Source organism: Aulostomus chinensis, chromosome 24 (assembly GCF_037954235.1).
Source record: "Aulostomus chinensis isolate RoL2024-O1b breed Wild chromosome 24, RoL_Achi_v1.0, whole genome shotgun sequence".
Lineage (NCBI taxonomy): Eukaryota > Metazoa > Chordata > Actinopteri > Syngnathiformes > Aulostomidae > Aulostomus > Aulostomus chinensis.
This window is the reverse complement of record NC_141343.1, coordinates 15,475,484-15,500,420: the sequence shown is the minus strand read 5'-3', so window position 1 is coordinate 15,500,420 and position 24,937 is coordinate 15,475,484. Positions and strand designations below refer to the sequence as shown.

Below are 24,937 nucleotides of genomic sequence, written 5' to 3'. Positions count from 1 at the left end.
TTTAAGTAGGTATTCCTTTTCCTCATGTTTTTTTACTCTGCCATTTCGATATTGAACAACCAGACACTCTCTAAACACTTGCACATATCTACAGATACTTCAGGTGAATGAGAAAATGTACTCACTGAATGTATTCCTTGTACTCGGAGGATGTTTGATTCTTCAGTCTTTGACGGTTGAGCGTGTGTGTGTGTGTGTGTGTGTATGCAGGCCAGATATCATGTACAGACACCTACTCCAGTTCCGCCCTTCTGACCCTAAAGCTTTAAGTGACTTGAGATTCCGGAGCAGAACTGGTTTGGTTTGCAGGTCAAAAGCAGCTTCATAAGAGTTAAAATACTCTGGACACAAATTAGCATCAATTTTCAACAGAACAGGTTGAATGCGGGAGGGTGCAACTGCTTGAAGCGCTGCACATTTTCTGACAGAAACTGATGAGACAAACCGAGCAGAGCAACGAATGAGCAGGAGGATTGTTGGTTGGCCTCCAAACTGAGTCCAGAAAAAAAAAGAAGCAGCTTAATTTATGGAATAAAAATCCTTGGCAATGTTCCCAAGGTAAAATTAACATTCAAGTAAAACCAGACCAGCTGGATGTTTTGACTCTTATTACTGCTGGTGTATCTTCAACAGTATGACGAGGAGGAGGAAGTGACAAGGACAGAAGTCCCTTGAACGACACGTTGCCATTTCCCCCCACGCTCCCCGTGAGTGCTCTTGCATCTCTGACAGAACAAACTCCAATTCCTTCCAGCGTTGACGTTCAACTCACCGATGAGCGATGTGGTTTGATGCGAGTAAATACGAACACGATTTTCCTCAATCTGAAGCACAAACGAAAGGTTTTTCTCTAATCCGTCTTGTGGGTGAATATTTCATCATTTTGTTTCATTTCATTCCCTTTACCGTCGTCACCAGCGTCTCTTCCTCATCATACTGCATGTTCCAATTGTTTGAAAGAACAAAGTTATAGTTTGAAGGTAACGGGACATTAACAAAGTCATGAAGATTCAATTTTGTACTTGGAAGACTCCTGAGTTGATTGAGAAAAACAAAAAACACCAACAGCATTCAAAACAAACTACAGTTCCTTTTAATTTTATTACAAAAACAGGATTTTTAGAATTCATAGAACAACAACATATCTACTCAGAATGAACAAAAAAAAAAGGGCAAGGGGGGGTCAGAGAACAGGACAAGTGCGAGGAAGACGGTGTGTGTATGTGTGTGAAATTTTACAAACCCCATTGTTTTTAAAAAAAGGAATCAGACCCCTCCCCCCTGAAAAACAAGACAAATGTTCCATCTAATTACCACGAACACAGAACATAACATGGGGGTGGGATGGGGGGTGTTTATATAAAACACTTGGCAGAGGATGTGTCAAGTCTTTTCTTTTATTATCCATTAGTTAAGAAAATTCTCAGTTTAAACAGAAAATAAACAATGCTCGCAATAAAAACCCATTTAAACACACACACACACACACACACACAAAACCCTGGTTGATGGATGAAGACGGGAGGAGGTGGAGGAGGAAATGAACGAGTGAGTGAGGAATGAAGAGCAGAACCTAGAGAGTTTGTGTCTTGACTGCCTTGCTGGTTACTTCGACCATTCAAACGAGACACTTCACTGACCAACACAAAGATAAGGGGCGTCTATGTACACGGTGTGTGTGTGTGTGTGTGTGTGTTTGTCAAGTGTACCAAGTCAGTTGGGGAAGGGGGGAGGAGGGAAAGCGGGGAGGGTGGAGGGGGGCAGGTTAGCCAGGTTTGGCAGTTATGGGTGTGTGTGAAGGTGCGCGAGTTTTTTAGGACCGTCGTTTCTTCTTGCTGGGGGGCGCTGTTGGCCGGATCTTCCTCTTCCTGTTGGAGGTGTCCTCATCCTCATAATGACTCTCTCTGTCAGCTGGAGGGAGCAAACAAGACGCTCACATTAGTGTTTACTGGTGCAGCTCCTCGGAAGGCAACACATTGGTTCAAGTACTTCACTTCCAGGAACACAGCAACTTTTGAGGGAAATTTATCCAAACACTGTCCACCGTCCCCAGAGCCAAACAAGATCCAGACCCCTGCTCTACTGCTGCAGACCCCTGGCCAGTCAGTGTGGCCCCACTTCTGAAAAATGAATGCTAGCTGTAATATTTAGGATGCCATGTGGACAACTGACCAGTGGGAGAGACGTCAGGTGTTGTAATAAAAAGCCGACAGCTGCACCGTTTTTGCTAGCCTCAAAGCTAACGCTACCTAGCTAGCACAAGTAGCACCGCTGCAGCTCGTATCAGCGGCAGCACGCCACCTGCTGCAGAAGGACCCAGAAGATGACAACGTAGAGGCACCTTGACCATTTAACATGACCGGTTATGAAGACTGTTGTGGCTTTTTGGATACGAGCTGTTGCTGTGTTGGTTAACGTTAACTTGGTGTTGTACAGTCCTACCAACATTAGCATCATCATCATCAGCTCGATACGTGTACCTTGTTTTGTTTTACCAAAATAAATAAATAGGAAACTAGAAAAGTCTCTGTACCAGGTTCAAATGTGAACGGCACCCAACCTTTCAGAGGGCTGGTACTTAGCTTAGCACAATGAATGGTAATGAGTTGGAAATGTTAGCATACCTTTATCAAAAGAAAAAATATGCCTCTTGTTCAACCCTGGGGTTGAACAAGAGGCATATTTACCAAATAAAAGTTGCTTTGCTCCTTTATAACTTTTTTTTTAAACTTCAGTTTGTTGTTTTATCTAAAGTAGCTTCAGATACAAACCTTTCCTCGCTTCTTCCTCCAGCTCGTCCCAGTCTTTACCGCTCTCCTCCTCACTGCCCAGTGATGCGCTGTAGTCTGCAAGACATTTTACAAATATTAAATTAAAACAGCCCAAATGTACAATTTCCAGCTTTGCACCCTCTGAGTGGGGGAACACTTCCCAAAACAAGAGTTTACAGAATGCTAGGAGTTCAGTTTGCTGATTGGTTTCACCGGGCTTTACCAAACATAACTGGGCATCATCTGCATGACAGTGGAAGTCTTTGCCAATTATACAGCTTAACTGAAGCCATTAGAAGGTGAATGAAAGTGGTACTAGTCCAGAACCTTGTGGAACTCTCAATAAAACTTTTGTTTGCAAAAACCATTTAACTGTGACTCCACTCATTGTCTGAAAGTAAGGGCGCGTTTCCACTGGCTCACTTCGGCTCGGGTCAGCCCCACATCCACCGGCCCCAACACGGTACAAACAGTTACCATTTTGGTCCCTGGGGTTCCAAGCAAGCTGAGCGGGGACTAAAATGTGACGTAAACACAAAGCAGGGTGCTGATTGAGTAACTTACCCGCTTACGTCGTCTACTTCCTATCATCTTGGCCTCGCTGGAATCCTGGTCATGGCTTGGTGAAGTCTTTTATTCTTGGGGGTTCTGTTTCACCGCTTGATGCCTCGCCTGTCTGTCCTCCCTCACTTTTAGTTTAAGCAAAAACCACAACAGCATAAAACTGCCTCCATTGTTGTTGTGTTGCACAGTAATTACACCGGGGAACTCTTGGCCAGTGAGTCCACCCACGCTGACGTGGTACCCAGTGCTAGTGGAAACACACCCATACCGACCCGACTCGAGCAGATGTGAGCCAGTGGAAACACGCCCTACGTTGCACCACCTTATTCATCAGTTCCTCCTCAAGTCCTAGCAAAATGCCCTCAGGGCATTGCTGTTGCAAGGGTTGCCAAACTGTACCAGAATCCTCCGTCTCTGAGCTGTAGTCTTCGTCGCTGTCCTCCTCCTCATACTCCTCTTCATCAGCTGAAGGATTAAACGTTTCATCCTCCATTTCAGACTCCGAGGCCTCCTCTGCACCGCTCCCCTGGGGCAAGAGAAGTCATATCAGCCTGAAATCATCATCTACCTCGTGGGGCTGTCCAGTCTGTTCAGCTCACATGGTGTCTCACATCAGCCCCACCCCCGCCCCCCCAACAAAAGAAAAACAGAAAATGTCTATTTCTTTATTACTGAGAGACTTTCCAAGCTAAAGCTACTCAACAGTTTAGATATTTTGTTAAGGCTTTTATTCAAGCATACTTCACTCTCAGGGTCCAAGAAAGACCAGCCTCCTTGCTCGAAGAAGCCCTCTGGATCATCAACGATGGTCTTCATGATCTTGGTCCAGTTCAGAGATTGGACCCCCTCAGTGTACTTAATATCACACGAGCTGAGGAAGACAAAACTCTGCCAGTCACAAAAACAGCTGATTCTGAGGACGTTAGCACCCCCTTGCTGCCATGCTGATGACGCTTACTTGAGCCACTCCTTGATGGGGTCGAGGGAGTTGACAGGCACCGCATTGATCATGGTGACCTTCTTGTTGTAGTCCTTGTAGACAATGACCACATCAAAGTTCTTCAGGTGGAACTGCACACGCTCAAAATGAACCAACTCCACCTCGTCCAGGGTCACCACAAATGGCGGCTAAATACGGAAATTTAGATTTTAGCCAACAAAAGGGGCATGAATGCTTCTTCAAATCACAGACGACCCCCCGACCAATGGACCATGAAATTAAGTGTCTCTGAGATTTAAGGAACAAACGCCAGGTGAGAGGTTTTTACTCTGAAGCGCTGAGTGTTTGCTCACCCATTCTGTGACATTGACAAGAGAACTTGACGTGGGTTGTAGCAGGCACGTACTCCTGTAGGGGGCGCCCTGGAACCTATAAACAAAGATGCACAGCCAAATAAGGAATCCACCCGCATGCTCTCAATCTTCCTGCTCAGTAGCAATGAAATAAAGTCAATTTTAGAAACACAGCATAACAGGAATTGAAAAATACAGCTATAAGACATTTGGATAAAATAAACCAGGCTAAATCAGGCCGTTCCATCAGATGAAGGCTGCATAGGAAATGTTAGCATGGCTGTGACAGGCAGCACAGAAGACAACAATCCAGACATCACCAACAGGAAATTAGTTTCAGTTCAGGCATTCATTGTTGCAGTCGAGCATCAGACCAACTCACCCCAGGTCCCTGAACGGAACCTCAAACTCCAGCTCCTCTCTGGTCAGTGTCTCCACCTTCTCGATGAAATTCTTGAAGGCCGACTTGAGCTTGTGACGCATCTCCCGCTCCATCTGTTCTGCATACAGGTCATCTCGGTCGTGCATGTGTTGGTGTTTGCCCAGATCTGTGGTTATCTCGCCGACCTCGGTGTAGAACTGGACGTCTGTGTGGCGTCTCTTACCAAACATGATGGCATTCTTGGGGGAAAACAATGAAACCATTACTGTGCAAATGTGATGTTTCGGGTCAATTGAGCGACAAGAACAAATTCTCAAAACAAAAACCTCACACAAAGAGTTTTGAACAAATACTTGAGTAAGATCAAAGGGAATGTTTGCCTTAGAACCAACATTATCCTCAGAGGAACTCTGGATTTCCCCCCCTCTCCTCGTTACTGGCAGTAATTGGTGAGAAGCATTGCAATTTCTTAAAAATTTGGCCCAAATATCCACTGGGACTCAAAGCTGAACTACAACGATTCTGGTGGTTCAACGTCAAGGTGGCATGACAGGAACACTTTGCATGCAACAGCATTTGTCCAGAAACACTGCAATTACTTTAAATATTATTTCTGAACAGTGTTGAAGATGGTTTTATATTTTGTATAAAAGATGGACACATAATCAAATGCACAACTATTTTTTAAAAAGTCGCAAAGATAAACGTCAAGCGAGGCAGTTCACTTGTTTTGAATGATGGAGTCAAACACACCTTCAGGTGGAAGTGCAGTACAATGATCATCTCCCCGTCACACGGCTGGAAGATTGCATGTTTGATGTTGTTGTAAAGAATGTCAACTTTATCCCCGCGGACTGACGTGAAACGGAAACCTGTCCAGGGAGATCAGGAAAATGTCATCTTTAAAAACTAGATTTGTAGTTTTGTTGCCTCGGTAGTGCGTATTACTTACCATTAGTGTGGGCCTCCAGCGAGCCCTGCATCCTCTTCTGCGCGATGTTGGGTCTGATGTAAAGGTCCTTGAGTTTGGGGTTGCTGCGGTTGAGGTTGATGACCAGCGAGTCTTGCTTGACGATGCCTTCTTTCTCCTTTTCTTCGGCTTCTCGCGTCTTGTAGCGCTTCTGTACCTCCTTGATGATGCGGAAGGCATTCTGCAGGTTGGTGGAGGGGACCGAGGTGTCACCAGGGGCCTTTAGGTTGGACGCCCGGTATGTGCTACGGGAGATGGGAAATTAGGTGTAAATCAGGGTTCTAAAAAGGTTAAACCCCTTTATTATGGACACAGCAGGAAAAAAGCTTCAAAAGACAAAACCAGGACTGGTTGCAAGGCACACAGTTCTAATCAAGGCGTTGTGAAGGAGTTCAAGAGAGCCTGCCAAGTTGGTTTTTCCATGTTCATTTATTTCAATCCAAGTTGTTGAAGGAACCTATTAGGGCTACGCGGTAGAAGTGATATAAGTTGGGCCTAAGGTAGAGATTTGCACTCTCCCGTCCTGTCATCGATGACGTCAACCGCACCTGCTTCAAAATGGCTGCAGGCACAGAGACAGCAGAGCAAAAAAAAAAAAAAATAAAAAATCAAGCAGTGCCATGTTCGTGATTTGGACTTGGGTTGGGTTCAAATGATGGGATGTTGAACAGAAAACACGACTTGAAAGATGTGACGGTGACGGCAAACAGAGGTAACAGGAGTGATTTATTTTACCATCTGTTTTGCAATATAGAGAACATTTTTTGTACTCCCGGTAGAGGTTATTTGTGCTTGTTTGCACTATTTTGCTCCATAAAGTGCAGGGTTTCAATTCTGAGTTTTTAATTCTGCTTTCTGCAAAGTAAGATAAAAAAAACTACATGATATCTATGCTTTATTATGCTTTGACACTTAAGTTTATACCACCACATATACCATCACCGTGAAGGGATTTGATTTCTACCACGATGTGTGTTTCGGTCGTACCGCACGGCCCCAGAACACATGCAGGTTTTTATCACAGAACTTAAGTTTGCAGACCAACGTTTCTCCTTAAAAAGCTTAAATGCCATACAGGGAACTTACTGATCCTGTATATTCAAGCCCAACAGGCACATTTTAAATTGAAGACCCGTCAGGAATCCTGTACAAGCAGAAAGCCACCATTAGGCTTTCATCAAGACCTCTTTAACCCAAACTCAAATGTCTCCAAAAACATAGCTCAGATCTTTAAACTGTCTCTGCTTGTACATTGCAGTGTTTAATCATCAATGAACCCAATTTCTTTTAAGAGGCATCAGATTTCACTTGCGGTGCATTTGAGTCGCCGAGTTAGAAACGCTTGTACTTACATTTCTTTAACAAATGTGGCGTCGGGGTTTGGGAAAATATTTCCCTCCTGACGTCCGAGCGAGCTGCCAGGGACGTAGAAGTTGATCCTCAGGTAGGTGTAGTCTCCTTCTACAGACATACTAATGTTCTAGACGGGAACAACAACAAGAGGAAAAGCAGGGCAGAATATAAACCAACCAGCCAATGCAGGGGAAATGAGCTTCCAGCCAAAACAAAAGCAAGTAGACAACGAGATACCTTGATGGTGGCGATGTGAAAGGGTGTGGCAATGCCAAAGACGGGCATGACAACAGTCTCATACTTCTTGTCGATGAATATTTTCATTTCTCTGATGTCCTTTTCTCTGGGCATCTGAGACACATTCTTGTAGGACACATTAGACTTTCTGGCCCTGAGAGGAGAAAAGGTAGAACTCGTAGTTAATGACTAGAAACTGACTTCTCTAAACACCCATGGCCGATACTTCTCTCTAGCCAAAATATTGCATCTGTTTGTCAGTGGGATGATGCACAATGATTTCCTGTGGCTGATTTTCTCCAGGCACTGAGCAGGGGTGTAGAATGGGCCAAAGAGGAACCCACTCAATTTTGGAGCTGGTTGAGGGTAAAGCCAACAGGAAATTATATTTGACTTTGTTTGATTATTAAACTTTGACGTCCTTCTCCTGCCCACCATATCACCTCAGATCTGATCAGATCCACTAAGGACTTGGTTCTGGGTTACTATGAAGACCAAGTATGACCAATTTTGACATTTGTCCACAGAACAGGAAACTAAAGTAGCTGGACTCCACATGGTCAGGTCTTGGATGACAGTCCTGGCCTGAGGTCATCTACAAGAATGCCACCTAGAGGTTACAAGCTGAATGGAACAGACGTGAGTGTCATCTGTGTCTACACTGTGTTGTCTTCATCTTATGGACAGCAACATCATTGACAATCAAGTCTTCTCTAGTACCACCTGGTGGGCACAGGAAGTGATATTAGCTCCACAGTCCAACATTAGGATGCAAAATCCAAACACCTGGAACCAAACATCCCAGGCGGTGAAAGCTTGCCCTGGACTTGCATGCACGGTGTAGCACGGTGACAATTTTGAAAAACTCCAACAAGTAATGCTCAGTTATTCTGTAGCTCTTTCAGACTTCAAGCAACCCCTTACTTCTGAATCTGCTGCTCTCCTTTCTGCTCCGTCAAACGGCGTTTGGCTTCTTCGTTCAAATGGTTGGCTAACTCTTTCTGGTGGGCGCGCCTCTTCTCCTCCGCTGTCATCTCGTTCTGGGTTGGACAACAGACACAACCGAGTGAGCACATGGTAGCAACCTCAATCCAGGATTGTGCCAAAAAGAATGAATGAAAGGACATACATGCAGGGTTTACTCATGTAAAACACAGCTATGGATGGCCAGGAAATCAAACGCACAACACAGTCAAATTAAAAAGATGACAAACTCTCATCAGCAAGAGGATTTCAAAACAAATTAAACAGTCTAGCCAATGAGATTTAGAAGACTATAAGTACTTACCTTCCCAAGTAGCTGGTAGAGTACAAAAACATTCACACTCTCAGTTACTAACTCTCTGTTAAGGTCACAAAGAATCTCTGCTCACAAGTCATTGCTGGACACATCAACTCACCCTGGTTCTGTCTGCCAGCAGGGCAGCACTCCGGGCTCCCTTCCCGAGCAGCTCCTCAGCGTCGTCGCCGTCTTCCTCCTCATCTTCCTCGTCATCATTCTGAGGATCATCCAGACTTTAGACTACTTCAACTGGGCCAAAATACTCAACTTCGTATCAATCTGCATCATGATGATACAGCAAAATCGCTGACATTGAGTTTCGGTGTTTTAACTGCCAGCAGAAAATGTAGCGGACACAGAAGGTGGGGCTCAGTTTCTGCCAGGACTTCAAGGTACAGAAGAGGGGTTATTCAGTCATGGTTGGTCACAGCTTAAAGATCTACCGATAATGATTGACCAGTTCATCGTGTTAGACGGGCTGGTGACCACGAGTCTCCACCGCAGACCTGATGTGATGATACGCATACTAACCTCTCTAAATCAGCGAAAAAAACAACACCCCTCCCTGACGTTTTTCGGTTCTTATTTTGACCGACGTACTAAAGACAAGACACCCACCTTCAGGAAAATTCCCACATTTTTTATCTTCTTCTTGACTGGCGTGAGTATTGTGGCTGCCTCTTCCTGTTGGGACAGGATTCCCATTCATGAGCTCAAAAATCTCCCGATGCATTGAATTCCTTGGTGGTTTCTGCACACCTCAGTCATCCAATCATTAAAACACAGACTCCTCTCCACTCACCTCATTGATCTGGACTGTGTCACCAATGAACAAGGCATACTTTTTCTGCTCTTCTTTTTTGCCGTCTTTATTCACAAGGTCAGCGAAGCCTAAACTGATACTCAGCACCATACCTGACACACACACACACACACACACACACACACGACAGTTCGTTAAAAACAATTCCCTAAAAAGGAAGTCAAATTGTAAATGTTACTGTTCCTACCTTTTTTCAGTTTGTACTGATTTTTTGTGTTCAAAACCAAGGAGCCTTCTCTGAACTCTATTCCCATGGCAAAACTGCAAACACAGAGTGAGAGAAGACTGGAATGTTAGACGAGTCAAGGAGGGAGTCGCTGGGGGTTCAGTGGCATTTGTGGGGGATTTACCCGAGGTTTTTGGTCAGCTTTGCTACAAGGTCAGGCTTCTCTTTCTTAACATACTCCAGGACAATGTTGTAGGCGTCAGAGATTTTTACACCTGAGAAAAAAGTCAGAAAACTGGCTTCAGAAAACGTGCTGAAAATGTACGTTTAGCGCCCGTATTTGGCCACCGACGCCTCAACTAAAGCAGCTGTGACTTTTTGTGTTTAACATCTTTTTCCATGGGGGGGGGGGGGATATGTGTCAAAATTCCTCCGCATGTACTGGACTAAAATTTCTCACAAGCCAGGTGTTTTGGTACAACATGAACCTGTAATAAAATAATTCAAAATAAACCAAACCCACCATGTTTGAGTTCTTTGAGCAGCTCCTCCTCCACCTGCAGCAGGAAGTTGTAGTTGTCCTGCATCTCCTGAGGGGGGTCCACCATGAGGGTGCGGACCAGGTTGGAGCAGTAGGACTTGTAGCGGATCCCCATAGCACACGTGATGGCGCCGAAGTGCATGTGGTTCTTATCACTAACACAGAAAAGGAAGTGAGTCGATGAGTAGATCTTGAGACGGCGCAGCAACCTACAACTTCTGCAGGTGTGACTCCACACTGGACCTCAACTCCAGCTATGCAGAGAATCACAGCAAAGCTCTTTAAAAATTTAGGGGGGAGAAGAAGAAAATCAACACAATCTACCAACAGATCTGCCTTTTTGAAACTGGCCAACATGACGACCAGTCCTTCACACTTCAATCAAGCAACGTGCGAGTCTGCGGTGGGAGGCCGGCTACCTGACAACGCTGAACTTCAGGCTGTAGTTTCCTCCACTCTGGATGATGGGAGGGTAACACATCTCCACCGTAGAAGGGTCGGCACCACCCAGGTACTTCTTCTCCTCAATGGCCTTCTCCACCGACTCCGCTAGTTTACTGTGACGCACTTTCTGTTGGGGAGGTGGAATAAGAGGGTTTCGACGGTTACCGCGTCATTTCTGCCAATCTGGTGTGTTTATGGTACGTAGCGGTCAGCCAGGCTCGGCTCTGGTGTACACAGCAGAGGCGGCTCTGAGACACGACAAGCACAGCAACACAGAACGTGGCCCACAAAAGCCAACCCACCTCATCTGCATCAACGATCTCCATGACTCGCTCCTTAAAAAACTTTGAGTAAACCTCGCTGGTGATGGCCGCCGCCTTCTTCATCAGGCTGAGTTCTCCGTCTTCCTTCACCGCCATTGTGTACGCCACCACAGCGCTTATGTCCACCTGTGGAAAAAGACGACCCAGAGTTGAACATTCTTCTCACTCACAGCTGGAACGTGCAGTTGGGACTGAGAAAAAGAAGGTGGTCTTACCCTCTCCAGCCCCTCAGCAGTGATGGTGTCGTTCCAGCTCTTCATGTACTCTCCAGGAAACTTGTCCTTGCTGAACACTCCCACCGTCTTGCCTTCTTTGCTGCCTCGGATCGCCTCAATCATCTTGTCAAAGTTGGCTTTGTTGCTTTCATTCTGAAAGATGCACAACGTTGATGGCACCGTTTACTTCCAGCTACTTCCAATTTATCAAGCAGAGTTCATTGTGAGATGTTACCTTTTCTCTGGTCAGCAACGTGATGGGCGGAACGCCATTGGCGTTCTCGTTGCCTTTCGTCACTGCCACTTGCTTGAGGAAATCCACCTTCTTCTTGCTGGCAAGGAAGATAATCTTGGTGTCGCAGAAGACCATGATGGTGTCTGTCAGCTCGTAGCCAAACAGCCAAGTCTGAAGAAGGGAGAACAAACGGCCCACCAGGTCAAAAACAGGTGGCCTTGCAGCTGCAGAGTACGACACGACCCACGGAAACAGACTTTGACAACTAAATATTCAGGTCATCCACAAGTCCTGGTGGACATTTGTACCGAATTTGAAGAAATTCCCTCAAGGCAGCCCTGAGATATCAGGGACACCTAAAAAACTAGTCGTATGGACAACATGAAACATAATCCTGCACTCTCTGCTTTTGCGAACACATAAAAAGAGACAAAAAAGACGCTACCAGGTGGGACGGGGAACGGGCTGGTAGTGGACGAGATGCCGAGCATCACCAACCGTCCTCCTCTTGGTGATCCACCCATGTAGCGGTGGTGTGGAATCACTGGCATGCCGGCTTTGCTTTTGGTCCCCACAGTCACAAATTTTGGACCGTGTGCAAACAGGACCAGCCCTCCCTCAAGGACACAGGTGGGTGAAGGCATTTATCGTTATGGTAACCAATGCGGACATTCACAGATTGACTGAATTTGCCTAAACAAGACAATCTCGTCCACTCTTTGGTCTTGTGCTCAACATCTGGACAGAGAATGTGTCCATAAAGGAAGCCCTCAACATTGTTTACAGAACCACAGTCAAAACAGCCACGAAAGTAAGGAGTCATCAACTTCTAGGACAAGGGACCTCGTAGTGGCCCGAAGGTTCTTCAGTCCAAAATGACTGCGAATGCTGCAAATGTCCAGGGGGTGTTCACTTCTGGTCCTCTGGCCTAAATTACCTGTATAGCTGTGGATTTGGCGTACACGATTTCTTCGTCCACGCCGACAGACACCACGATGGCGTCGACTTTGCCAAACTCATCCTCTCCCTTCTGCAGACACAGAGACAGAGTAACTGTTGAACACAGGTCAATGTTATCAAGGAGAATAAACTTGTTACAAACGCATGTGGGCGTCAGGCAGCTGGTGGGTGGTGACGGCATCCCCTCGACTGCATTTCTACCTTCATTTTACGCAGTTTAAAGCGCACAACACAATCTTTCATAGCCAAGAGACTAAAAGTTATCAGAGTGCACATCTGCGTGACTGAGCAGCTGCAAGAACGGAAACCTCGTGAACAGACAGAACTTCACATTCTGAACAAGAAGACGTCACAGAGGCACCAAACTAATTAAAATCATTTGAGAAATAAGATTTCTAAACAAATCCTGCACCCGAGTCTCCTACACTTTCTTCCTGATGCTGTTAATTAGCGAGCTAGCGTTAGCATGTAGCGAACAGTGCTAGCACGCCACCGTTCTGACAACAACATGTCAGACAATGACACTTTCGAGCACGTAAACGCTGTGAATTGAGTTTTAAAGACACGAAATGTGTATTTATTGACGGCTGGCGTGCTGCTACCCGAGCAGACCAGCTAGCAAGTTAGCTAAATAGTAAACTAGCTAGCTAAAATGGTAGCTAGCACAGTGAATGGGACCATTAGCGTGCTAACATGAGGTGGCTAGCATAGTTAGTGTGACACAGAAGACACTTGTGAAGTAACTTGTAAGCGCCTTTACTAGAGAACGTTTTCCGGGGCTACTAAAGGCTAAAACGGGCCTCTCGAGCGAGGCAGGCCGGGGCCCTTTCCCCGGGTTGGAGATGCTGGATGCGGGCAGGGAAACAACACGGCTCACGCCAACAAGAGCCAACTCGCTCGGTGGAAGATTTAAAAAAAAAAAACTAAGAAAAAAAAAAAGGATACCACAGTTGCTCGCTTCCAGTTACACCGGGCACCAGAAGCGGGCTCAGCCTAACAACACGTCCGCGTTTGTACCTTCCAGTTGCTGTACAGTCGTTTGATTCGCCGATAGTACGCTTCCTTGTCCAGGTTTACCGCCATGGTCCTCTGCTGCTAACTCCAGCTCCCGGCTTCGCCTCCCAGCAGGCCGGATGATGATGATGAAGATGATGATGATGATGCTCAGTGTCAACTAACAACAACGCACTTTCCTTCCACGCCTGCTGGGATACAGATGCCGCTGCTCCCCCTTGCAATTTCACTACTGAGGCCTTTTCCAGCGAGGGGTGATGAAAATGTGCAACCTACGCAGTCGCCTTATCAATCAATCACCCGGTTAAAATGAGACCCCTCAAAAAAGAATTTGAATGTATAATAACGTCTCCTCCTTCCGCCACACACGAGCACACAAATCTGTTGTAATTAGCAACCCCCCTCCTTCCTCCTGCGCTCCTTCCTCTCTCTCCCTCCCCCCTGCCCGCTCACAGCATCGCTCACAGTCAACACAAACATAAATCTTTATACACGAATTCGTCTCAATTCCACCACACATTTATTAAAAAATAGAAGACCCTGAAATGATGCAACCAGTCCTTTTCGTCGCTTTCGAAGCGAATTTGTTGTTTTATGGTCGTATTTTGATGTCAGTTGTGGCGCTGTGCCGCCCAACAGCGCCTCCTACCTTGTGTTGACCACGTTGCTTTTTTTTTCCCGCCACGGTAGGATTTCCCGCCATCGTCATCAAACACGCGGCGTCAAATCTCGCGATGTGAACTGAGAGAATGTCCTCTGTGTTTTGGCATTTAAATTTAGCAATTTGTTTAGTCAAAAAAAAAAAATGTAATCATAAAATTAAATTCTTTCGATCTAAGTATTTATTTTTTAAATAAAAAATAAATAATCCAATCTGTTTATTGAAACAATGCCTTTGGTCAGACCCTTTAAAAAAATAAATAAAATTAACATATCAAGTGTCAATATGCAGTTGCACTGTGTGTTTGACTGTCAAGCCAGAATGTACATCACCAAATATAAAACATAAAATATTTTATTTCACAATTAAAAACATTTCCAGCTTTTCCACAGTTACCCAGGAGGGAAGCAGCCACCCACCTCTTCATGCCTCAGCACACCTTCCATCACTTTGTTCAACTCAACACTGGTTAAAAAGTAAAGCTTGTTTTCTTTACAGTAGTTGCAGCTGGTGAGTTTCCATCATTCCACTGTTCTGTTCTTTTTCTCCCTCAAACAGTGATTTTTTTTTTCTCACAATGGAACCCTGAAGCGGCTTTAGAGGGAAAACGTGTCTGTTTTGGAGCCACAAGCGATAACTTGTTCCCTCCGTTACGTTTCATTGTGGTTGTAAGACTGATCAAGTTATCTTCTCATCTCATGGCCACAGAACAACTAAACTGATGGAACGAGTTACGCTTTGAGGGAACAACTTAACCTTGGCGGCCTTTAAATAAATAAACAGGTCAACAATTCATGATTTGTGGCCAGGGTTCAATTAAATTCATAAAAACTGATTAAACTGAGAGAACAAAGTCTATCTCCAGGTCATAATTGGATTCTTTTCAGGCTAAGAAAGTATGAGCCAACCTGTTCCCACATTTTGATGCAACTGAGGGAACAAGGTAAAATACCTGGCCTCTACACAAGTAACTTGTGGGAACAAATGACATCTCTGGGCCACAACTGATTTCTTGGGGGTTAAGAGACAGGATGTTGAGGGGACAACTGATACGTGGTGGCCAAAGCCAAATTCTTTTGGGGACAAGACATACTGACATGAGAAGTTCCCACCCGCGGTTCCCTCTACGGCCCCTCCAGGACTCAGGACTTCACCACAAATGTTTCGGATAAAGAACTAAAATTACGCACAGATATAAAAGCTCTTCAAATGCTTGGGGCTTTCAGCGGGAGAGGGAGACCAGGAAAGGGGCGAATGTGGCTTCTTCTTCCTGAATCTTAGCACCTGGTTTTGACCTGCACCCTCTTTCATGACAATGAACCCGCTTGAAAACTGGGCCGTCGTCGTTTTGGATGAAATCTTTATTAGAGCCCACCTACGCTGAAGCGCCCTCACGTCTCTCAAGAACCCAACAGAAAGACACTTGTCAGATGTGGTTGGTTGATCAATCAGTGGAACAGAAAAGGGAAGAGCACGCACACATGATGAGGGAGCTGGACAATGTACACTTGCAAAATCATGATTTCCTCCCGTCCCCGAACTAAAAACACCATTTCAATATAAAATGCTCTTTTCTTCCATATTTTAAATGTACAATAAGTGGTGGTGGTTTTGCTCCTCTTGAGCGAGGAATGTTTGGAGTCTTTCTTTTCTCCTCCTGTGCAGTCCTCAGTATCACTACGCATCAGTCCAATGTTGTGAGCGGTCGTCCTGGTCGCAGTCACAATTGTGCACGGGGAAGTGAGAGAGAGCCAATCGCAGACGAGCATCCTGTGACTGCCTTTATCCCAAGAGGACGAACCCATCCAACGGGGTAAAACAAGTATGTGCCGGTACCTGAGCGGGCTTTTCATTCACTCTCCATCCCGTTCAGCTGCTGTTGGCGAGTCAGAAAAATCCGTCCCCTATGTGACGGTGGTGGAGTTCTGCCCTCGGATGGCGCACCAGGCCATGAACACGTCCCTGTAGGAGGACAAAAGACCAGAGCTCGTCATCGCCCCCCCTGTCACTGGAAGGATGATCGGGTTGGATCTTGATTGCTTTGGTATGTGCAGGTTAGCGCTGCATAACCTTGAGCCGAAGTAACCATCTTTTGAACTACGATGTCAAACTTCCCCACTGGATCTGGTGCTTGTCTTAGCTCGCTGCTCTGGGCTGGAACCTACTGAGACAGACTGTCCCAGCAGGGCCAGAAATCCACTTGTTTCAGGCACCTGCAGGGTAAGTCGGGCGCAACTCTGACAACTTTTTTTTTTGTTGTTGCAAGACTCTCAGTTCAAAAACATCCCTTTTCTTTTCAAAGTAATATGCATTTTAGAATTAAGATACTTATGTGCGTTTGAGTAGCACAGCCCTAGATGGCGCTAGCCTCAACCTGGTATCTTACTCTGAACAACTCCTCCAAGTCCTCTGGCCTAAACCTAACCAGGACTTCCTGAATCTGCTGGAGGCTCGTCCAAAATCTAGGGTGGTAGTCTTCATGATGCTCCTTGAAACTGTTCAGTCCCATAAACTGATACATCTGACCATGTACAAACCTGCAGTGTGTGGCGACACACTCATTGCTACAGTATTCTTTGTCCCAGTCTTTGCTGTCCACAGCTGGGTTGGTGCAGCCCGCACGCACACAGATGTTGGGACTGCTGACGGGGGTCATGCTGGGTGCCGGGGCTACATTCACCTCAACCTCCATCTGATAGACACAAGACAAATAGCAGCACTGAGGTATTTCTCCAACCCTCCTGTCTACCAGGCAAGGTTTCTTGAACAGCTGTGGATGGTTTGAACAAACATAAGTGCCCTCTGGTGGACAAACTGTAAAAGGACAAGATGATTGCTGACATCTCTGCATTTTCTTTAGTTCTGTATGTCTTGAAACAGCATTGTGGCAGACGTGCATGATATCAACACGTGCAGTTCAAGTCTGCTTTTCTGAACCTACCCCGTCTTCTGCCTCCGCCACATCGCCCGCCACCAAGGTGGCCGACTGTCCCACCTCCATTGCCATTTTTGAGGAGGACGACAATGACTTCTCACCAGCCGAATTTACGATGATCGACGTACTGGAATCTGCCTGGCGTGATGACGGGGCCACCTTGATCTGCAGGGGAGGTGGGGCCATGGCAGCAGCTGCCCCTCCTCCACGAGGTTTGGCCTGGAGTGGGGGAGGAGCCTGGGCATGCACCATCTGCTGCAGCCGCGGTGGAGGTGGAGTGCTCTGCATCTGCTGTAGCGGAGGTGGTTGCCGTGGAGATGAGGCTGGCGTTGCAGTGACCGATACCCCGCCGGACGGCAGCTGAGTCTGCTTGATGATGATCTTGGTGACGGTCGGGGGGTTGGGGGTGCTGCTGGCCGGTGGAGGTTGGGGTTTGATGGCACCGGTGCGTGAGCGTGTGGTGACCTGGGGCAGGTCCAGGATGATGTTGGAGGTACAGATGTTAGTGATGGTGTTCTCCTCAGGGTTGTAATGCTGGGACCTGGTGGTGCGAGAGGCCGGTGTGGAGGCAGGAGCAGTCGTGATGGCAGGAGCTGGGTTTGGAGGTGGTGGTGACGGAGCTGTGTCCATGACTTCGATGGGGGCCTGCGGAGGAGGGAGGGATCTCGTCATACTCGTGCAACTAGTCCTTCCAGAGGGACCTTTTATGCGTTGCAGCTGCCAGGTTTAGCAAATGGATGACACCTTTGTGAAAACGATCACACCAACTCACCTGAGAGACCAGGCCAGACCGGTACTCTGCCAGCGCTTTCAAGAAGTCCTTCTTGGCTGCTTCATTTTTCCTCTTATAAACCTGTCAGGGGGGAAAATTAAAATTTGACCCTCAACATGTTTCAATCTCGTCACATCTTTTCACAACCCAGCGATTCGTCCCTTTTTCATAAAAGTCTGAGGTGTTTCATTTGGGTGCTGGTGGAAGCAGTAAACAGCTCTCTGGCATGAACCAGAACAACCGGCCACCTCTGCCAAGCGCTCCATTTCCAAGCATACAATAGTAATCACATTCGGGACAAACTCCGATGCAGTTGCAGGAAGCCAACCCAAACGCAGGGGACTACGGGCTGTCGACACACGCAGCACAACTGTTCAAAAGTAAACCAAACTACAGCACACATGATAGGGAAGGGACTGCCGCTGGAGAACCAATGGAGAGGTGCGCGATGCCTTCTACTCACAGAGCCCCCCTGGTTCTGGTCTTCCTGTGGTAACAAAATGCAACCACTTCTGTGGAGGTTCTGTCTTTTACAAGTCTGGAGGAATGTGCGATCATGCAATGCAAGGAAAAACGCCTGTTGTGACGGCCATATATGGCATTATCGACATGGTCAACATGGCGAATCAACTGATTCCAAAGACTACTGACCGCTGCAATCGCACGTTACGCACTGGGGACGACCCAGTGCGCCTCAGGCTTGACTGGGACTTCTGCTGAATTCTCATGTTTGGCAGACATCCAGGCCAGAGTGTTTGCCAACGCTACAAGTGTGACTAACCAGAAAGACTTCTGTGAACATGATGGGTGAGTCAAATGAACGGGAGTTGTGAGCGCGCCCTCAAAGATATCCCCTTCACTCTTCTGTTGGCTAGTAGAGATTTTAATGTCCAAGATGCCAACCGTGCAAGCGTCATACTAAACATCATGTGACTTATCAAACACACAAAGTGCATGTGGACTATTTTCTACAATTATTCCCTCTTACTTGTTTCTGCTCCTCCCCCAGGCTGTCCCACATGGATGCCACGATCTTAGACACTTCTCCAAATGTTGCATTGGGGTTTTGTCCCTTTATAGCTGCCTGTGTGTCCCGAAAGAACAAGGCATAGGCCGACACCGGTTTCTGAGGCTCATTGGGGTCTTTCTTCTTCTTTCCCTTCCTCCCTCCGCCTGCTCCTCCCTTCCGTCCAATGATGGGAGAGACGCTGGAGGCTGGTGCAGACAGTGGGGGCTCAGACATGGTGGGATCAAGAGAGATTACACCCGGGGCGAAGGCTTGAGACACCGGAGACTCCACTAGGACGCTCTGTTCAGACACAATGAGATGCACATAAGAACTGGATGAATGAGACAAGGCCACAGGATCGTTTGTTTACTCACTCTCACAAATTATGCAAGTATCCTTCCACCTGTAATTTAGATTTGACTTGGTGAAGAATTTAGGCTTGGAAACTTTCTGTGGTTGTTTTCTCAAGATAAAGCCTGGACTTTGCCGAAAGAAGCCGTGGTGGCTGCGAACGCTGAGCGCTCTCGTGGCTGGTGAATAGCGAGGCATGTCAGGTTAGCTATTCCCTTTTGCACAACCTCACATTTATGGAGCCGTCTGATTTCTTTTTAACACTACAGAGAAACTGGAGCCTGACACACCTCATTCCCTGCTGACCTCGTGAGGCTGTTCTCAATCTGTGAAGCCTGTCCAGTTGCACACAGCCAGCAAGTAGCGAGGCCAACCAACAATGGGAGTGGCACCAGATGCTAACTGATGCTAAAATTCTCCCCCCAGCTTCAATGTCCTGAAGCCTCACCCTTCTGAAGTCGTCCATGTCATCATCCTGCAAGGAGCTGGTGGGTGAAGCCGTGGCGGACAGTGGGTGCTCAGGCGACTGGGGGCGCTGTAGTATATTCCCGCCTCCTAAGCCCAGCCCCAGTTGAGCGCTGAGCTCGGACTGGTCGATGGTGGTCAGCTGGTTGGACCCCAGCAAGCCTTGGCTCATATCGCCAAGCGGAACGTCTATAGTCACAGGAGACGAGCTTCTGAACTGAGAGCCAATGGGGTGACCAAGATCCTGGAGAGCAGAAGAAAAGATTAGCTTGAGTCCAATGGACAGCTAACAGACCTGAGAGTCCTCTGATCCCCACCATTCCTAGCGAGGACCCCAGTAGAGCACTTCCAGACTGGTTGATGACTCCGAGAGTCAGGTGCTCTAGTCCTTGTGAGGGGGCGTTGACAAAAGTGGAGGCAAAGGAGGGGTCATCCCCTTCAACCACAGCATTCCCAGGTACCACCACGCTGTCCGAGGGCCCCGTGTCCGACAGCTCCCCAAAATGAGACACCACATCTGACACTGTGAGCGCCGAATCTGGGTCCAGCGAGATGGGAGGGATCTCAAACTCCTCATCACCAAGACTGGGAGTGTGGAAAGTCTGGAGAGCAGTCGGAAAGAAGAAGTGACTGATTACAAGAAATTTGAGAGAAATCAAAAACAAAAGACTAGAAGGATAGAGCAGATATGAGAGAGAGGACAAAAGGAGAATGTGAGAAGAGCTGTGCTCGGAGCAACCGAGAGGCTATCACAGCTTCATGGTGAAACACCAGCCGCATCATCACCACGTACAAAGACCTCTGAAAGAGTCGAGCAAAACTGTTGCAACCCTAATAAGAAGCAGATGCTGATTTTTTTCCCGTTTCTCGTAAAAACAAGTAGCTAGGAGGCGACCAGCCAATAGCATTGAGCCCTGAATATATGTTCCACCCCGACTCCGATCGACTGGGTGCTCCCAGTACAACCAGGGCTAGTTTGACAATGTGGGGTACATCCAGAGTACTGCCCTGGTTTTCAGCCGTTTCCTCTTGTTGGTTAGGCTCCTGGAAGTGCAAGGCTGGGTCAGCTCATACTACACTAATTTTAGCTGCACAGCTAACCAAGTTAACTGAGAACCAACAGCTAACATAAAAAGCAAAGCTTTCTGATCAACAGGAGAGTCCATTAGCAAGCCTGGTGCTGGACTCCCTGTCTTCAAAGAGGCCTCTGCTGGGCCTGGGGGCTGTTTAGGTCTGGACGTGTCACCAGCGCGCTGCTGGCCCATACAGCTAACTGTAGTTAGCACTTTAGCAGCAACTACACGGGAGGAAACAGCTGGAACCCCACAAGCACGCCGCTCCTGCAGTATTCAGATGTCAAACGGTGGCAGGAAGTCGACCGCAGTGTTGGCTGACACTGATTGGTAGAAGCTTGTGGAAGCAAACATCGGGTTCGGTTTACGGTACAAAAGTTTGACACAACATTTTTTTGTGTGGATTGTTGAAAAGGTACACAATGTTACTGAGGATGTTAAGATTTCAAAAAGCGTTTTTCATTTCAGCTCAACTTTGATGCGACAAGGCTCTCGAGTGAGCGTGAGCCTCTAGCGATAAACCGCACAAGCGCAAGATTGGGTTTTTGCCAAAGTCTTACACTTCAATCGATCAATACAGGCTTCATTTTTACCAATACATTTCCATGAAACTTCCACAGCTGAGGAAACTTTACGGCCATTCAGGAGCAAATCCAGTTCCCCCACTCAGATTTGAACACTGACTACAATCTACACGGTTCGCTGCAACAGAAAGATGTTTCAATGTGCATCAGGACTAAAACTCAAACTTTCCCTGTGGATCTGAACCGAACCACAAATTATCGATCATTCGGGTATTTTTGAAGCAACTTTCCGTGACTTTTCTTGCTGAATTCATTTTTTCCAAAGCTTTTCCAGATCTGAAACTTGCTAGTTTGATGTTCTGGGACTTTGACAGTTTTTTCACCAAGTGTGCCAACATTTACCTGAACTGATAATCACTTGGTAGAAACAAGCTTACGTGACGTCACCTTTGGAACACAGTGAAAACTCATGAGAAATGAATTTGAAAGAGAGATATTTTCCTTATTTCCATGAGGGTTAGAGGAGACAAAGCCTAGAAGAGGCTCAAACCCACATCGATCCACTACTCAGTGAGCGATATATCAGCCACCCCTGCAGCAAACCAAACCCTGGAGGCTGCTGGGCTGGTGTGATGGCACCTACCTCTGAGGGGGTGAGGAAAGGGTGGCCAGCCCCTGAAATGGTCAGGTAGTTGTCACTGCCTCCAGGGAACTGAAAGATTCAGGTGAAGGTGTTAGGAGAAGCTCCGGCTCTTAACAAGAACCAGTGAAAGCAACATTTACTGCAAACAAACAGGATCCAACTGATGGAAACAGGTCACCCTCGCGGTGATGCGTTTACTGTCACCCGTCAGTTGGATGAAACCTGACTCCTGTGTGGAGAGGAGATGTTTGTCTCCGGACTAGGAGACGAGTCACCTTGTTGTCTGAGTCAAATCCGTTGAAAGACTGCGGATCCAGGAACTCGGAGTCCCCGTCGTGCTGCACGGTACCGTCCGTCAGATCCGAATAAAAATTCAGGTCCATCTTCTCAACCGGGCCTCATATACCCGCTATGAGGCCCCTCTTTAATTGATTATGGCGCAATAAAGCCGTGATTCCCCAGCTAAGCTCTTCCTGTGACAGGGGAGCTAGCCCGGACGCAACACCGAGTGTGTCCGGTAGCAATGAATGAACGTGACAGCTTTGGCACCGACGTTCTCACACACTGCCACCGAGCATGTGTGCGCCGGCAACCGTGCCAAAAATAACCTGGCTGGCTCGCTACCGCGGTAACGTGGCTGCTCCCCGTCTAGCTGACTCGTCCTACCGCCGTTTAGCTTTAGCCGGATTTGACGCAAGGCTGCGGTACTCCTCGCTTCACCCCCGGTCCGCCGCCTCCTTGCCCGCACGTCCTCTAGCACGCAACGGCCGCGGTGAGGAGCCCCCCGCCGGGGATGGACACGCTCGGCCGGTGAACTGTCGCGGCGGCTCGGTAGGTTTACGAACCGACAACCGTATGCGAGGTGTCTACGGTGCAGAAGACCGACTCAGGCTACTCAATGGATCCCGAGCCACCGATGGGATAGTGACAGGGGAGAACACCGGATATACAGCAACGCGGGTTTCAAAACAAAAGCCCGTGGCTGCATAGGACTTGCTCCTTTTTTTCCTCCTCCTTTACCTCAGAAATACTCGACTGATCACCAGGCTGGTCTTTATCACTTCAAATCAAAATGATTAGTTTTGTATGTCAGTGACGCCAGAGGGATAATCAGCGTCACACCTTGGTCGCAGGTTTCTGTCCTGGCCTGTGTTCCAACCCAGTATCAGTGCAGATTTAGCTCCTCTCTCTCAAGTCTCATGGGCTTCAATCACGCTACACGCAGGCCCATTTGAGGCGAATGCACCGCACCAAAGAGATCCAGCCAGTCAGAGCCTCTAAGTCTCAGGTTCAACAAGCAGCCGGATTTTTGAAGCTCGCAAAGTGGATACAAATTTTAGTAACAGTACTGTGAGCTTGAACACCAGCACTGTCCTGCTGGAGGATTGAACCATCAGTGACAGCAGCTTCCTGTTAGCATAGCGGTTCGTCTTCTCTAACAGTGTGTCCAGCACTGCACTGAGGATTCAGCCCGTCGTCCCAGCACACACACACACACACACACACACACACACACACACACACACACACACACACACACACACACGACAATCTAACCCCTCGACCACCACCACCCCTAAAGACAGGTGAGGATTACTAGTTTAATTTTGAAAAGGACTCCCGGAAGCTGGCAAAAAAACAATATGGCTACTTAGCCTCCCCAAAACATTTGGACTTGATGAGCAGAGTCGTGCTCTGTTAACGCCTGTAGTACCTCTACTTCAACTTGGTGCTGACAGATTTGATGTCATTTAGGAAATCCATGCGTGTTCAGAGGATATTTTACTTTGAAAAACCCCATGAGGGGAAGTGAGGTGTATTGATCAGGGGTCATGATCTCAGAAGGAAAGCCTGGGAGGTGAACTCTTTAAACTTCTACACGAGTTTAACCACATCTACTCTGCTCTTGATAGCGTGTCACTGACTACAAGCTAAATAACGCCATTATTTTTCAAGATAATAAAAGGAGTTTTTTTCCCCGTGGCGCCCGTCAGGTATCAAGATAAACAACAGCAGCATTAACATCGCTAAATATCATAAATGGATGAGCATCTGATTAGCCAATTATCAGCCTTTCATTCTATAAAGACGCGCTCATCCAGCTGCAGTGCACAAGAGGGGAAACCTGAAAAGTCCTGCTCAGGAAAGTCTAAAGTTAGCTATTAGCTTGTTAGCCAGCCAGTTTCCTTTTTAAGCCTGCTGGGCTTCTAAGAGTTATATTTATGAACCCTATTAGAAGGGAAGTCAAACTTCTCACTTACAATGTTAGTTTTTTCAACAATGATTCTGAGACACATTACAGGTGTTGGTGTGCGAGCTTGTTATCGGCGTCCAGGGCTTGCTAGCATCCAGTATCGGCCCTGGAGGACACGTCGGGATATCGGTCGCCCGCGGTGAGTCGGTTCCTGTCGACGTTTACTCATTAAACCTGAGGACTTTCGGCGTTAAGGAGTGACACCACGTCCTCGTCCGGCTCTGGTGCCGGCCCGTCCCCCTCCTCTCGGTCCGGTGCCCCAACCTTCCAGCTAACTACACGGGTTCTGATCGATATCGCTATTAGCGAGTCAGGTGACGGGCTCGGTGCCGTTGTTTTGGACGGAGACCGTGAGCTTCGCGGTCAGTCGTCATCGATGAAAGCAAGTGTCTCGCTCTTCAGAAGCGTCTAACTACTCTTACCTCCATGCTCACCCTCCAAATCTGATTTGTGTTTAGTTTTTTGTTTCTTTTTTTTTCTGTCCACTTTTAGCGAGTGAACTTCGCCCAGAATTGATTTCCTCAAAATATCACAACATGGCACCGGCTACCGGGATTGTACGTACAAGTGGAAGTGGCGTCAGCGCGTCGGACAGAAGCGACGACTGTTCAAAATAAAAGCGAGTTCTCAGTTTAAAAAAAAGAGACTATTTTAAGTGGCTGGATTCGGGTATTTGT

At 47.2% G+C, this 24,937-nt stretch overlaps 2 protein-coding genes across 4 annotated transcripts; both read right to left on the bottom strand.

Annotated features, from left to right (window-relative positions):
* Positions 1-1,082: 1,082 nt before the first annotated feature.
* supt16h (SPT16 homolog, facilitates chromatin remodeling subunit) lies at positions 1,083-14,000 on the bottom strand. Its single transcript, XM_086196893.1, has 24 exons — positions 13,577-14,000; positions 12,537-12,629; positions 11,600-11,770; positions 11,365-11,517; positions 11,129-11,275; positions 10,802-10,953; positions 10,365-10,537; positions 10,026-10,116; positions 9,863-9,936; positions 9,655-9,767; positions 9,471-9,536; positions 8,971-9,069; positions 8,495-8,610; positions 7,571-7,724; positions 7,333-7,460; positions 5,963-6,225; positions 5,764-5,882; positions 5,011-5,249; positions 4,629-4,704; positions 4,294-4,463; positions 4,077-4,206; positions 3,735-3,861; positions 2,772-2,846; positions 1,083-1,911 (listed from the first exon to the last, which is right to left on the bottom strand). The coding sequence occupies exons 1-24, from the start codon at positions 13,640-13,642 to the stop codon at positions 1,814-1,816; spliced, it is 3,093 nt and encodes a 1,030-aa protein (XP_086053019.1). The 5' UTR covers positions 13,643-14,000; the 3' UTR covers positions 1,083-1,813.
* A 570-nt stretch (positions 14,001-14,570) lies between these two features.
* On the bottom strand, positions 14,571-24,833 carry tox4b (TOX high mobility group box family member 4 b). 3 transcript variants are annotated; one of them, XM_086196896.1, is made up of 9 exons: positions 24,683-24,833; positions 22,007-22,075; positions 20,084-20,368; positions 19,750-20,010; positions 18,930-19,250; positions 17,942-18,022; positions 17,176-17,814; positions 16,772-16,926; positions 14,571-16,196 (listed from the first exon to the last, which is right to left on the bottom strand). In XM_086196896.1, exons 1-9 carry the CDS (start codon positions 24,686-24,688, stop codon positions 16,139-16,141), a joined length of 1,875 nt encoding a protein of 624 aa, XP_086053022.1. In that variant the 5' UTR covers positions 24,689-24,833; the 3' UTR covers positions 14,571-16,138. The 3 variants fall into 3 exon arrangements, with proteins under 3 accessions (XP_086053022.1, XP_086053021.1, XP_086053020.1); XM_086196895.1 differs by having other exon boundaries at positions 24,268-24,832; XM_086196894.1 differs by lacking the exon at positions 24,683-24,833 and adding an exon at positions 22,282-23,110.
* Between the last annotated feature and the right edge of the window lie 104 nt (positions 24,834-24,937).

What these genes read in the sequence shown, in the direction of transcription:
- supt16h (XM_086196893.1), bottom strand. Translation starts at nt 13,642, where the DNA reads ATGGCGGTAAACCTGGACAAGGAAGCGTACTATCGGCGAATCAAACGA. An exon ending in AGATCGTTGATGCAGATGAG is followed by an intron (nt 10,954 to 11,128) that starts GTGGGTTGGCTT and finishes CCTCCCCAACAG; the next exon opens with AAAGTGCGTCACAGTAAACT. An exon ending in GGAGGAAGAAGCGAGGAAAG is followed by an intron (nt 1,912 to 2,771) that starts GTTTGTATCTGA and finishes TGCTCCCTCCAG; the next exon opens with CTGACAGAGAGAGTCATTAT.
- tox4b (XM_086196894.1), bottom strand. Translation starts at nt 22,389, where the DNA reads ATGGACCTGAATTTTTATTCGGATCTGACGGACGGTACCGTGCAGCAC. An exon ending in GGTCTGGCCTGGTCTCTCAG is followed by an intron (nt 17,815 to 17,941) that starts GTGAGTTGGTGT and finishes CCTCCTCCGCAG; the next exon opens with GCCCCCATCGAAGTCATGGA. An exon ending in TGGCGGAGGCAGAAGACGGG is followed by an intron (nt 16,927 to 17,175) that starts GTAGGTTCAGAA and finishes TGTGTCTATCAG; the next exon opens with ATGGAGGTTGAGGTGAATGT.